At 45.8% G+C, this 13,902-nt stretch overlaps 1 protein-coding gene across 2 annotated transcripts; it reads left to right on the top strand.

Annotated features, from left to right (window-relative positions):
• Positions 1–1,973: 1,973 nt before the first annotated feature.
• Positions 1,974–13,814, top strand: RHOF (ras homolog family member F, filopodia associated). Of its 2 annotated transcripts, none has more exons than XM_084491469.1 (5): positions 1,974–2,185; positions 2,491–2,578; positions 9,602–9,711; positions 10,458–10,592; positions 11,855–12,151. In XM_084491469.1, the coding sequence occupies exons 1-5, from the start codon at positions 2,030–2,032 to the stop codon at positions 11,891–11,893; spliced, it is 528 nt and encodes a 175-aa protein (XP_084347595.1). In that variant the 5' UTR covers positions 1,974–2,029; the 3' UTR covers positions 11,894–12,151. The 2 variants fall into 2 exon arrangements, with proteins under 2 accessions (XP_084347595.1, XP_084347594.1); XM_084491468.1 differs by lacking the exon at positions 11,855–12,151 and adding an exon at positions 12,787–13,814 and having other exon boundaries at positions 1,978–2,185.
• The last annotated feature ends 88 nt before the right edge of the window (positions 13,815–13,902 follow it).

Genomic DNA, 13,902 nt, shown 5'->3' with positions numbered 1-13,902 from the left:
TTAAATTGTTTGTTCCCAAATCTAAAACTGTACAAATCTAAAGTGTCCTTAACTATAAAATGTACAGAATGAGAAATGTAGAAATTATTTTGTTTTGTGAGACTTGGAAAAAAATAAACAAACAAAAAACTAACAATGCAACAGTGATGCACAAAATACTTTTATCCCCCCACAACTTTTATGGCAATTAGTGAATTGAAAAACCCCTAAAGGAGGAAGATGAGTAAGCCTATCTGTTGATCGTACCACACTATGACATTTGTTTTGAGACCGGTTCAAATAAATTATTTCAGGGTAAACCAAATCACTCCCAGGCCATTCATTCCTGTGCACTGGGAATACTGGAATGCCCCCAGCCACTGCAACCTACAGGAACTGACGGATTTTACTATTTTGCAGATAAGATATCAAAGATATCCTGTGTATTCTACATGCTTCTGTCAAATTTTCCTTAGTAAAAATGTTAGCTTTAAATAGGTGTGGATTTGGCTACCTTTTTATTATTATTTGGAATTCCGTGACACTTTATCGGTTATTTAAATGTCCCTCCTCCTTTCTGTCACTGAAATATCCTTTCCTTTCTTTCTGTTTGCCCTCTGCACAAAGCAGGGCCTTTCTTTGAGAGAGGTTATTCCAAGAGGAGCACAATCACGTTTTGCATTCAGTCTGGAAGGCCATCTAGTGACACAACTGTGCAGAAGAAAATGTGAAACACTGAATTACGATTTTTCTTCGTTGAATTAAAAAAAAAAAACTCTTGCTACATTCAGGCATAGCATACCCTTGGGGATTTGTTAGTGCTCCCACAAGTAGCATTTCAAAAAATTCTAGAGCCAATTTGGATTTCTTAAGAAATGATGGGGTTTATTTGAGATGGCACATGCTGTGTATCTTTTCCAGGAAAGAAACAACACAATTTTTGCACAGAATGGTGTCAGATTTGCATCTGAGCAGTTCAAGTGCATTGACAAACGCAGTCACCCCCTGAAACGTGGACTGGGGCCAAATTCACCTGGTGGTTCCGACTCCCTGCCTTTGCACCTGTAACTCCACGGTGGGAAGTAACGCTACAAGTAGGCGTTTGCAGGCCTGATATCTCTGTAATTAAAACGTGAAATTGTTTGATTTTTATCGCAGCTCACCTGGAATGAATGGCACCAGGTGAACACACAGTGAGCAGAGCTGCTGGTTCCTACTTCAGCAGTAAATTATAGAACCATTAAGGTTGGAAAATACCTCCAAGGTAATGCAGCAGAAAGCAAGTATTTAGCCACAACCTCTGCCAGGCCCACAAGGAGATGCATTTTGGGGGTACCTCAGGGGCATCTTGCCCTCTCCACCACTGCCTTTCCCTCATCCATCGTCGTTCAGGTGTGTGGTGTCCAAAATCGAGGCTGAACCAGGAGATTGCCCCTCAGCTGCTGGCGACTTGAAGCAAACCAATGCAACATCTGAGGCGCCAGTGGGTCCCTGTGGAAACGAAGGAGCTCTGAGAGGAGACAGAGAACTCGAGCCCAGCCTGATTTAGGCGGAGGCTCCATGGGATGGGGCGCGATGGCCCCCAGTTGCCCACCAGCAAGGCCTCGGTGCCTCACCTGGAGGATGGGGGCACCAGGTCCGTGTGAGGAGAGAGGTGGGCGGGAGTGCTGAGGGGATTCGGGGTGCTGAGGGGGCTCTGGGGGCTGAGGCAGCTCCAGGGGCTGAAGAGGCTGAGGGGGCTGCGGGTGCTGAGGGGGCTCCGAGGTCTGAGGGGGCTGCGGGTGTTGAGGGGGCTGAGGGGCGTCGCGGCCACCTCCCGACGGGCTCCCGCTCCCCTGAGGAGCCGCGGCCTCTCCTGACGGGGCTCGGCGGCGGCAGCGCGGCCCCAGGCGGAGCCCGAAGCCACCTGAGGCGCTGGCGCCCGGGGCGCGGCCAATCCCCGGCGGGGCGCGGGCGGTGCCTCACGGCCCCGGGGCGCCCGGAGAGCGGCGGCGGCGGCAGCGTTGGGCGGCCCGGCGGGGCTGGAGCCCCCGGCTCGGCTCCGCTCCCCATGGAAGCGGCCAACGGGGCCCTGGGCGACGGCGCGGCGGGCAGCAAGGGGGGAGGAGGCTCGGGCAAGAAGGAGGTGAAGGTGGTGATCGTGGGGGACGGCGGCTGCGGGAAGACCTCGCTGCTGATGGTGTACGCCAAGGGCGCCTTCCCCGAGGTGAGCCTCGGGGCTTTGCTCGGCTCCTTTCGCTTCCCTCCTGCCCTCCCCGAGGAGCCCCCGCAGGGCGAGGGGCTGGGGGCCGGTGGCTGGGATGAAATGCTGCGGGGTCCTGGTGGGTTTGGAAGGGGTGAAGGAGCCACGGGGAGCTTGAAAGTCCCCAGGGAGCTTGGAGAGGCCCTGGGGAGCTTGAAGGGACCCAAGGAGCTTGGAGAGGCAGAGCAGGGAGCCCACCACCAGGCCCCACCGGCCCGTGGCACCCTGCGTTGCTGTTCCCTAAGCAGAATTATTTTTCCCCTTTGCAGCAATATGCGCCGTCCGTGTTTGAGAAGTACACCACCAGCGTTACGATTGGCAAAAAGGAAGTCGTCCTGAACCTGTATGACACCGCAGGTAACGGCGTCTATTCCCCGCGCTCTCGATTTTCTAGGTGCTGAAGCACCAGAGGCAGCTGATGCAGGGCCCTGGGACGGTAACCGAGTAACACGTAAAGGTGCAGCCGAGGCAGAGCGGTCACTTTTCTGGTGGCCACTCTACCCGTGGACTTGTTCTGTATCTTAACAACCCGGTTTAGTAGGAAAATCACCTCAAATAGCGAACATATCTGAAGGTATTAGAACATAGCTCCCGAACGCAATGCATAATGCAGTCAACCCAGAAAGTATTTTAATCTCCTGCCATGTGTGATCAAATAGTAAAGGAGAAAAAAGCTGGCTTGTGTTAAAAAAAGGCTATAGCGTGAAAAGTTAATTGAAAATGCTGATAGTTCCTTTGTGTTCGTATCAGGAACTTGTGAACTGATTTGTGTCCAACTTCATTCAAAGTTCCCAGGCTTGGTTGTCCAGCTGCATTCCTAAACGAGCCCTAAAATTGACACACACTCCATTTCAGCTCACTAAATCGCATTCAGGTCTGCAGAGTTGTTCCAAATTAACACCAACACAAGTAAGAACTGAATGCCATTCATAGTAATTTTTAATAGTAAAGTACCCTCTTGCATACCATATATGGTATCTGAATAGATAATTTTAAAGGTTTTTAATATAAAAGGTTGTTGGTTTTTTTTGTTTCTGTTTTTTTACCAATCTTTACTGCAGTATATTAAGATCCTGAGCACTCAGTTTGCCAATTTGTCTTCTGGTGTCAGTGTCTTGAGTCCAGTGATTTGGATAATTTAGCTTCTACTGAGTGGCAAAGCTTTTCTGTTTAAATCAAGTCTTGAAGAGAAAAGGGCTGAAATCGAGTGTGAACTTGCCATGGAGAACTTGTTGAGTTTTTACGTTTGTCCACTGCCAGTGCAGGATTTTAACCCCTCATACCATTCTTGATATCGGGCCCTCTCACTTAAAATCACAATGGTACAGATTCCAGCACCTGCCTTTGGAGTCTCTTCCAATCTTGCAGAAAGGTGGGCTGGATTCAGGAGGGACAGGAGGAAGGGCAGGCTCTGTATTGTGGCACTGAGCCCCAAGATGTGTCACATCATAAGTGACAACCACAAGGCTGATATCAGTGCCCAGCTCCTTGCGTTGTGCAGCGAGCTCAACTCTGCACAAGGTCCACAGCCACCAGCAGCATGGAGAACGCTCGCTGAACTTGGTGCTGAGGGTTTATCACGCCATTTCTTTGTTTGGGTATAAACTTAGCAGAAAGTGCCCACCTTTCCGGGCCTAGTTCACAGCTATCGATGCTGTCCCGGACCAGAGCACCGCCCTGTCAAAGAACAGAGTGGGGATATTTTCTTTCATAAGACGCTTCAGGAAGTGGAGATGCTGTTGCTACCTAGTTGGCAGGGTTCCTTGCCACAAAGGAGCAACTGATTTCCATCCCTTACCTGCAGACCCTGAGACCCGACATATCTCACCTCCCTAAATACAGTGACATGGCTGCCAGGCTACGAGTCGCTAGAGGCTGCTGGCACAGAGCCCTCCCTTCCTGTTACATTTCTTTCGCTTTGCATGAGACACATCAAGATTATGAGACGTAAAGAAAGGGAGGACATTGCCTTGTTGATTAAGGCATCTACTTGGAAGGGGAAAAGACCTGAGTTTTGGTTATACTTCAAAGCTGCTTACATAGTTTTATGTTGCAGGGCTGTGTCATACTCTGTAATTCAAGTAGCTTTTCATCCTCTTTCTGAAGGTGGAAGTTATGCTAGAGGAAGAACTCTCTTGAGCACACATTTTAATCCCATCCTGTTTTTAATAAAACAAAACTGATCCTGAGTTCCTCAAGGGTTAGACTAGAACGAAGGGCTGCGTCCTTTTCTCTCAGTTCAAGGGAGGATGTCCAGTTCAGCACAAAAGAGAGCTCCTGGCCCTCTGTCGCTTGGGTGCGGAGTGGGAGATGCAGTTTCGGGATCAGCATTTGACTGCATTGACTTGCCTCTGTCAGGCAGCAGCAGCTCGTTAGGTTGTTGTCTCAGCTGGGTGATGTTGCTCTGGGGCAGCAGAGGTCTACGGCAGCAGTTAGAGCTTCAGGAGGAGTCCAAACACACAGCTTGTTACTGGAAGTACAGCAGATTAACAGTACAGCGTATCAGCCACGTTTATTGAATTGTCTTCTGACTTACCGAATTTGTTGTTTGTGCTCTCCTATAAAATGTAAGCTTTACACCTGTGTTTTGCTTCGGAGTCTGAAAGGCCCCCAAATCATTCAGATGATTGTAAAATCATTTAAAAGGGATCAAAAGGATGTAAATCTATTTCTGAAGCGAAGGGCTTCAGCTAAGTGTCACGCAGCAGTGCAGGGGAGGAGAAGGCAAATCTGTTCTAAAAAGCGTAACTGGATCTTCATCATACGCCCACTGCAGAAAGGACTTCAATATTTTTAGGATCCAGCTAAGAGCAACACTAAATAGAGCCACATGTACGTCAGAGTCATGGGAAGGTGAAGGACAGGTTCAGCTCTGGGGGCTGCTTCAAGTTAGAAGGATTCTTTGTATTGTTCAGTCCCGCTCAGTTTGAGACTTGGAGCTTGTCCTACTTACTGAAGGCAAAGGACATGCACACAAAGCGCCTAAGAATCAAACATTTCAAGCTACAGAAGGTATTTTTTTTCTTGGCACAAATTTTGGTAACAACTGGAATTAATGAGCTAGTCTACAGTGTGCCAGAAGAGCAATTTTTGGAGAGACTTCTGTATCGCGCTGCTCTACCTTCCTCATCAGAGACGCCTCTTGCTGCTGCAGGAAGTTGGTGGTATACATATGCAATGTGTAAAAGCTTTGTAATATCACTTGTCTTGTCTGCAAACAGGCTTTGCAGCTGCATATTCAATTAAAAATTTCCATTTCTTGCCGTGCTCAACAAAGGAATCAGGAGAGAAATGAGCTTTGTGATTGCTTGCATGCTAAGGGAGTAGCCCAGTGGTGTTGGTGCCTGAGCTGCGATTCAGACACAGGTTTCCATTTCTCATGCTGCTCAACACAGGAGTTTCTCAGAAGAAAGAAAGAAGCAACGTTGGGCTGGGGAAGGCTGGGGAGGAAGTAATGCCTCATCATTGTGGGTGCTCGCTCTGACTGGCAGGAAGCATGCTTGAAGCTTCAACGGGGTTTTTCAGGTCTGCAGTGACAGATGCACGACAGCACGAGGCCTTCAGAGAGACGTTAAGAGCCAGTACACTCAAGAGTAGTTTTTCAAAGCTTGGCAAGGGATGCAGTGCTTGAAATTGAAATGTGTTGCCCCTCATCCCACCTCAAGTGTCCTCTTCTGCTGGCGTTGTGCCTGCCAAGAAGTCTGCTTCTCAAACTTCTCAAACTTTTCAAAACTGCCTAGCAAAGTAGTGTAGCTGCCGAGCTTCTAACTGTGGTATTCTCGCGGGCTGTGCACAGAGAGTTTGGTGCATTGATGTGTATCGGTGAGGGCTCCCCTCCCTGTGGTTACATGCCGATTTTAAATAATGAGAGTAGGGTTTTAGAAGACAACACGCTGACATGTAGGAAGTGGTTGGCTGGTTGGGGTGACGGGATACGACGTTCTTCCTTCCACGCTGGCTATCGGTGGCAGTAGCTGGTGCTCCTGCAAGCTGAGCAGCACTTACTGGTAGACTCCTAGACTGCTGCTGGTACATTTTGAATCTATTTTTACCATCTCCCGTCAATGGCAATATGGCAGTAAGTGAGTTTGTCCCTAAGACACATTTCCACTGCTCCAAGAGGTCTCTGGGTTGTTGTCTCAGGCCTTTCCCTGCCCTGACAGGGTGGCAGGGCTGGGTGCATTTTTCCACTGCCACTTCATGACGTGGTATTTCGTGTGTTACGAAACACACCTGCACAATACCGGTCAGTCCTGCTGGGGCTGTCCCCAGAGGCCTCGTGCAAGACACTGGAGAATGGGACCTGCAGCACCCAGTACTTCAGCGTCCCCTTACGTCCACCTTCATCCCTCACTCAGCCATTAGGGAACTGCCAGGAATACCACATCACAGTGTACAAGAAAGAGAAAAAGCCACTAATGGATTAGAAGGAAGACATTCTGCGTTGGACATTTCTCTACAACATCCACTGGAGAAGAAAGCCGACCAAACCCAGGTACCCTGGGCTGAGCGATCCCTGGCAGTGTGCTGTAAGGAGGGCTGCTGAGCTCCTGGTTGGGCTGAGAACCGAGCAGGCTGGCACCTCCTTGGGGTGATTTGGTAAAGGAAGAGCAATGCGAGTGCGCATGGGAGCCTGAGACCTGTGGTTTCACTTCCTCTGCTCTCCCTCACCCATTGCTTGAGGTCTCACCCCACCTCAGGGGTTACGCAGCACATCACAGAGGCATGCTGGAAGGTGATCTTCATAAAGAATTAGCAAATTGCAGGTTGGTGGCTTTAAAAGCTGTCTCTAATGCTACAATGAATTGAAGAAGGCAGAAGAGAACCACAGATGTGCTCAGACCCAGGCATCTGTTTGACCGATTCTTTCACAGTGTGCTTTTTGTTACGTGGGGGGAAAAAATGAGTGCTTGCAGAACTGCCCTCAGGGGCTTTGCACATGCAGTCAGTAACTGCCTAGGTTCAGCCCTCTGCCTTCACTTAAAACCTCTGCTATAGAAGACCTAAATCTGTGCCAAATAAACTCTGACCACAGCCTGAGCAACTTGACAGAGAAAAAGTCTCCCGGGCCCTTTCTTGCATTTCAGCAGCAGCACTTAAGAACGGGCTATGAAAGGAAATGTTTTCAGTGAGGTCTTGGTGAGAGGGATGTCAATGCTCAGACACAGCTGGAGCTGGGTCCTGCTATATCCACAGCACCTGAAGAACTGCATCTGAGCCCTGAAAGAATGGCCTCCCCTCCTTCCAGGTGAGAGCCACAATTATCCAACCATAACACAAGTTAAGCAACATACTGTCTGACTGCCCCACCACAGGGGGAACATTTTACCTTTTTCTGTGCTCTGTGTTTGAAATTCCAAGTGTGCGTTTCACAGCACCGTATTTTCTTACACATTTATTTTGTTTGCTTACAAAACTGCACAGTTGATTTTGAAGAGAAAGGTACAGGTCACAGGGTGTTCCCTTTCTATAGTTTTTGACTTGAAATACAGCACATTTGTGTCTCATCTTTGAAGACACCTCTTCTGTTATCCTATCCAGGAGAACGTGGTTTTAGCAGTTACATCCTGACTCCAGGCAAGCCAATAAGATTTGTTCCAAGGGGACTGTTCTGTCTCACAAATTGTCAGCGCTAACTTGAAGCACCTCTGGATTTTATGAGATACCCTTGCAGAGGCATGAATGTGAGCAGGGAAAATCATACAGGGCACGTAGCACTAGAGGAAGTTCGGAGAAAAAGCACTTGGCACCTGATATGTTTAATGCAGTTAGAGGATTATCTCAACAACAGAACGGCAAATTGGTCGCAAACAAGAGGGTGGATTTAGGAGAGTAAGAAGGGCTAAGCAGTAAAGTCTTTGCTCTGCATGTTTATACAACGTGCATAATTTTGTGGATTATCTATTATTTCTGGATTAAACCTTGAGGGATCAATCCTTCTTTGCTCAGCACCTCACCCACAGAGCACAAACACAGAGAACCGTCTGAACCTAATACTCCTGTTTTACAAACATCTCAAGCACTCTGAGTAATGGTTTATCAAATGCATTGTAATCACCTTGTGCTAACCTGTATCTCGATCCATCATTTAAATTAACGCAGAGGGTGACAAAGTCGTGTAGCTGGTGGGCTGCTGGTATCTACAATCCCTCAATCCCAGAGATGAACGTGTTGGCCAGAGGGATGAGGATGTGACTGGGACCTAGCTGGGTGCCAGGACAGAAACAATTGGTATAAAGTTGGAGCACGCTGAAGTTTTCAGCATCCCTTTATTTGAAACATCAGTGCAAAGCCTGGAGATGTACTGCTCTCCTGTGGGGCAGTGTCTGGGCTGCGTACAGTTCACAGTTCATGCTGTGTGGTGATCATGAAGAGGACTGGCATTCCCACCTCTCATTTTGGTGCCTGATGGAAATATACCTGATTCTAGGGGCAGCCTTCAGGTGGTAAATAGATCTTCTACAGACTGCTTCAGTAGCTTTTTCTTTCTTAATAAGTCTCTGAATAACATCTCAAGTGAAAAAGCTTTTTTTTTCTTGAGCTGTCAACTATGTCTGGTAATTACTGCTTTCTTGAACATGGTCTCTCAAAAGCAAGACACCTTCAGACCCCAACACAGCGATTACAGCTCAGTCACATGGACAGCAGTAGTGACCGCAAGCAAAGGGGAAGAGCACAGGTGTGAAGCAAATTAACTTCCTCTTGTCAGACACATGCTGCAGTATCACTAATCAGAAGCACAAAAAATCTCGTTTTTCCAGTATTCAGCAGCATCCCTAAGACCTGCAGTGATGCCCTGCTTCAAAGAACAGTTAAGCCTGCTGTGTGTTGGTGCATGTCTTGTAAAATCATTTGTGTTCTGCTGTAGTGAGCAAGGGTACTAAAGGAACAGCGTGCTAATCACTGCTTCCTCTTAGCTCACTGGGCTAGGAAACACGAGTTTGCTGCTAAGATTTTAATTTCTAACATTTCTAACAAATACAGCATTTCTTCCCATCACCATACTGCATGTGCAACTGTATTTGGGAAAATGGAGCCACTGCCAAATTGCAAATATTTTAATAACTGTCTCATTTCTCTTGCTGATTTTGTTTGAGAGCTGCAGTTGGCGATTAGAAGCGCTTCTAAATACTTATGAGTTGGACAAAGCAACGTTTGTATTAAAATTTCCCAAGGACATGTTTTATATTCTAAAGAATCAGTTTGGTCGGTAAAGAGGAATATCCTGTGCTTAAGGGAAGGAATTTTACAAGTATGGAAAACTTTCAGCCTGTGCCATTACAGTACCCTTGATCTCAAGTATTTATCTTTACGCATTCCCGTCATACTGCTCGTTAAGGGCTGAGATTTCGTTTATCCACAACGTTCTCTGTGTTTCAGGGCAGGAGGACTATGATCGGCTACGACCGCTTTCTTACCAGAACACAAACGTAGTGTTAATTTGTTACGATGTCATGAACCCCACCAGCTATGATAATGTAGCGGTTAAGGTAAGAGCCTTTCATAATTGCTTGAACCTTTTAAACGAATTACATATGCCTGATGTGTGACAAGATGTCAAGACTAAAAAAGCTGCTGCTTTTAGTAGTCCTGTACTCAGAGTGCATAGATGCACAGATCATTCGTCATGCACTGAGCAGGTCACAGACCTTAGACCTAAAACTCACCTCCCCATGGCACACAGGTGCTCAGAACTGGGTTCAAGTCCACTGGATACTAAAAAGATCACAAGATTTCACAGCTGTGAAATCTTCATCTGTAGTGATGTCTCACAACCACTGCACATAAGCATTGCAGATTCAGGTCTATGTCCATCATGTGCACATTTAACTAGAGGGGAAAGAAATGTAAGCAACTACTTGTCTGTAGTAGGATTTCTGTAGTGCTCCTAAGCAGAAGTAAGCGTTCCTGCGTATAGCATCAGCAAAGCAAGGCTCGGTCCTAGTTCTGCTCTTATGTGTGACTTTAGGGAAGCACTTCGGAGTTTAAACAGATGTTAAGCACTCTGGCATAGCGGTAGACACCATCTATGTTTTTATGGAGCGTGTGACTTTGGTCAGGACTTTTAAATGATTCTGTAATGTAAATAGTGCATGTCAGGCCTCTTACACTAGATTAACAACTTCCGAAACACTGAAATTGTAGCGTATATCCAGTGCTAACTCTGTTCCTTGGCTCGTTTTAAATTTTAGAAGGAAAAAAAGAAGATGTAAAAGTTTTGTTTTTCTACCATCAGTGGTATCCTGAAGTGAATCACTTCTGCCGAGGTGTCCCGCTCGTGCTGATCGGCTGCAAGACAGACCTTCGGAAAGACAAAGAGCAGTTGCGTAAACTCAGGGCTTCTAAGCAGGAACCCATTACCTACAACCAGGTAAATATAAGTGCATTTAAAGTGCTGTCATCTTTGCAAGAGATAAACAGATCGTCCAAAATTAGGTAGTCAGAATGGCCAGATAAATACTGACTGTCAGATTTAACAGCAGTTTCTGTAAGTCTTTTTGAGTGGCCAAATCACCACCCATTTTTAGTGCCAAAACAGAGACATCTGAAGACTGTTTTTGCATATCTCAGGGTGTCTGAAAGGACATCAATAGCTAGGCCTTCTAAGCTTGCTACATCTCACTGGTTCCCCTTCACAGCTGGGTTATTACTGTTAGAAATTTGTAGGCCTCAACAACTTTTTTGGACTTTTTCCATGAGTTTTATTACAGTACATCGTTCCATCACTTGTACTTTGATTGGTATTGTATGTCCTAACTTTTTTTTTCCCTCACATTAGAGGATTAAAAATATTAACCGTTCTGGAAAAAGTGTTTTGCAAACCCTACTTAGAAGTAAATACTTCCAAGGACAATAACAAAACCCATCTGTGAGACTTCTCTAACATAAACTTTTCCTTGAGGTCTCTAATCTAAAAATATATATATGTATTGTCAAGTGTTTTCAATTTAAGCACTGAGACCTACAACTACTGTTACGAGGTGGGCATTGCTGTCCTAGGTACAGAAGGAACGGTCAATGGTGGAACAGTTTGTCCCATGTCACATGATCTTTCTGTTCTGATCTTCCACTTTATTTTTTCTTTCAAACTACAAAGCCATCCTTCTCCTCTGTCAGAGCACGAACAGCAGCTTTCAGACAATTATTTGAAACACAAGTCCAGGGAACAAGGTTAAGTGCACTAAGACCCTGAATTAATCACTTCTTCTAAAGAGCGTGAAAAGAACCTGCTACTGCATCACCACTAAATCATGCTAGGACCTTCAGCTTGTCTTCCATGCGCACAAGATTAGATGCTTGCCCTGTCACATTGTGAACAGCTGCAAATCCTCCCTCACTTGCATTAATAACTCCCTTCATCACTCCCCACGTGTGAGGTTCAGGACAAGCAACGGACACCTCTAGGGAGCCAGCTGAGGCATCATTCCTGCCTCAGCAGCTCACCAGATGAATGCTCACAAAAGAGGTGAAGCACCAGCCTGAAGGAGGGAAGGTGAAGTGAAGCTAGCGCCTGTGGTGGGCAGCAGCATGCATGCAGTTAAATTCCAGGGCCCACCAGATGCACAAAACCTTGTCGTCTATGTGAGCCCTCCCACTTGATTTTCCTCCCCTTAAATATATACACTACCTCAGTCTCTTACAGCTGAGAGCATCTCGAGTCATGCGATGTGATGCTTCTGATGCCCGGCACAGAGATGAACAGTATCTGCCAGCACTGCAGCTTGCAAACAACTGGAAGAAGACAAACTTCACTTAAATATGCTGAAAAAAATCCCCCTATAGAAATCTGAATGCTCTAGTGACCGCATTCCCAGGGCTTATAATGAATAAATGCAAACTTTGTGAGCTGTGGGTTGCAGACTTGGAATCCACACTCCAAAGCTCAGAAGTACTCAAAACTGGGGGCTGACTGCAATGACAAAAGAAAAAGGATCACAAGTAAGAAATCACTGTGTTTTGCCTGGAGTGATTTCACACAGCCACGTTTGCATGCAAATGCTTTAGATTTTACTCTGCTTCCATTGCATGTGTTTGGTTATGAGGATTCACACATTCACTTGTGTGTACTAGGATTTCTGATGGGCCCTTGTGATGCTCCAAAGTGGCAGTTAGGATTCCAATATGTGTACCCGCAAAACAAAGCAGGACATTTATGCAGACCGTGCGCTCACGTGCTACATTCATTGCTGAAGCATGCCAACTAAGGATGACATCACTTAATAGTTAAGGTCAGGCCTGAAAAAAGTTTCCTCTTGTAAGATGTCTAGCTTATCCTCCCTTGAGTACCTATCTCAGCATTTCTTTAAAGGATGTTAACATTGAGACCACGTCCACAATATTAGCAGGCCAGCTTCTAGACCAATTTAGAGAAAAGAAATAAAAAACAACAGAAAGCAAGTGCCTCAGTTTATTTCCAAAGCCCTTGTGCTGCACTCAGAAGAGGCAGCTTCTTTCTTCCTGACCTGCTGTTACGAAGACGTACAAAATAATTTTTTCTCTCCCATCTCACTTTTCCTCTCCTCTCATACATTAAATTTACATCTTTTCTTACCTGTTCTTTCCAGGGTGAAGCAGCTTGCCAGCAGATAAATGCAGAAGTTTATCTGGAGTGCTCAGCAAAATGTCGTGAGAACATAGAAAAAGTGTTTAAAGAAGCAACAACCATTGCTTTAAGTGCTATGAAAAAAGCCAAGCGCCAAAAGAAACAGAGAGTGTGCTCAGTGTTATGATCTGGACTGCAAGAGAGCATTGGCTGCACAAGAGCCATGATTCAGATTTTAGCACGTGACTCTTTTTTTCCCCGTTTATATTCTTGCAATTAATTTTATTTTAAAAATTTTAAACTTTAAATATTTTTGTACTTTTGTTACACTGCTCTCAGAAAGTTTTGAAGGCTCTTTATCAAGGCTAACTGATGCTGCATGTCTTTGTCTGTCTGCCTTTTGCTCCCAACTGCAAACCACCACCACCAGTGAGGTCTTGGATTCACTATTTAAATTGCAATGAACAGTGACTGCTACTATGGCTTCTGTTTTTTTCCTCTGCAAAATTGTGGCGTATTGTAGCTACAATTTACAGTCTTTTTCAAGGAGAAAAGACACATCTTCCAGAAGTTTTGTTAGAGCAGCCCATCCAGCACCTTGGAAGAGACGGGAATTAAGTTTGGTATTAGCGTTCTCAAATTAATTGACTTGGTGGCAGTGCTGTGAGTTAGCCTCAAGTTGCCACCACAGGGCACAGCCAAAGCATCCACTCCCTGTGAGCCAGCTTTGTAGAGCTGATCCTTCAGATGCCTCCTTGCAAGGCCCAGCACTGTAACAGAAAGTGGCCTTTATTTTTGGATATGCATTGGTTGCTCCAATTCAAACGTAGAGCACCAGAGAAAATAATTTACAGCATGCAAAGAGTACTCCAGTCAGCTACTATTTATAAAATAAAAGCAGTTTTTTACAATAAACTTATATAGCTTATTTAATATGACATGCAAATGTTGGTGTATGCTAGGGAGAGGGGAAATACTTGGCTGTGTAACTCACATTCAGTAACTGTTGAAATCTCTCTACAACTGTAAATTACATTTTCCCTTTTGTTACGAAGTTGTCAGTTGTCTGTTTGAGGATGATGGATGCTCCCACTGAAAAACCTAGCACATGTGCCTCAAATTTCCTGGTTCTTTTGCA

The sequence above is a fragment of the Aythya ferina genome (assembly GCF_964211825.1).
Source record: "Aythya ferina genome assembly, chromosome: 17".
Classification (NCBI taxonomy): domain Eukaryota; kingdom Metazoa; phylum Chordata; class Aves; order Anseriformes; family Anatidae; genus Aythya; species Aythya ferina.
This window is presented reverse-complemented; position numbering and strand designations above follow the sequence as displayed.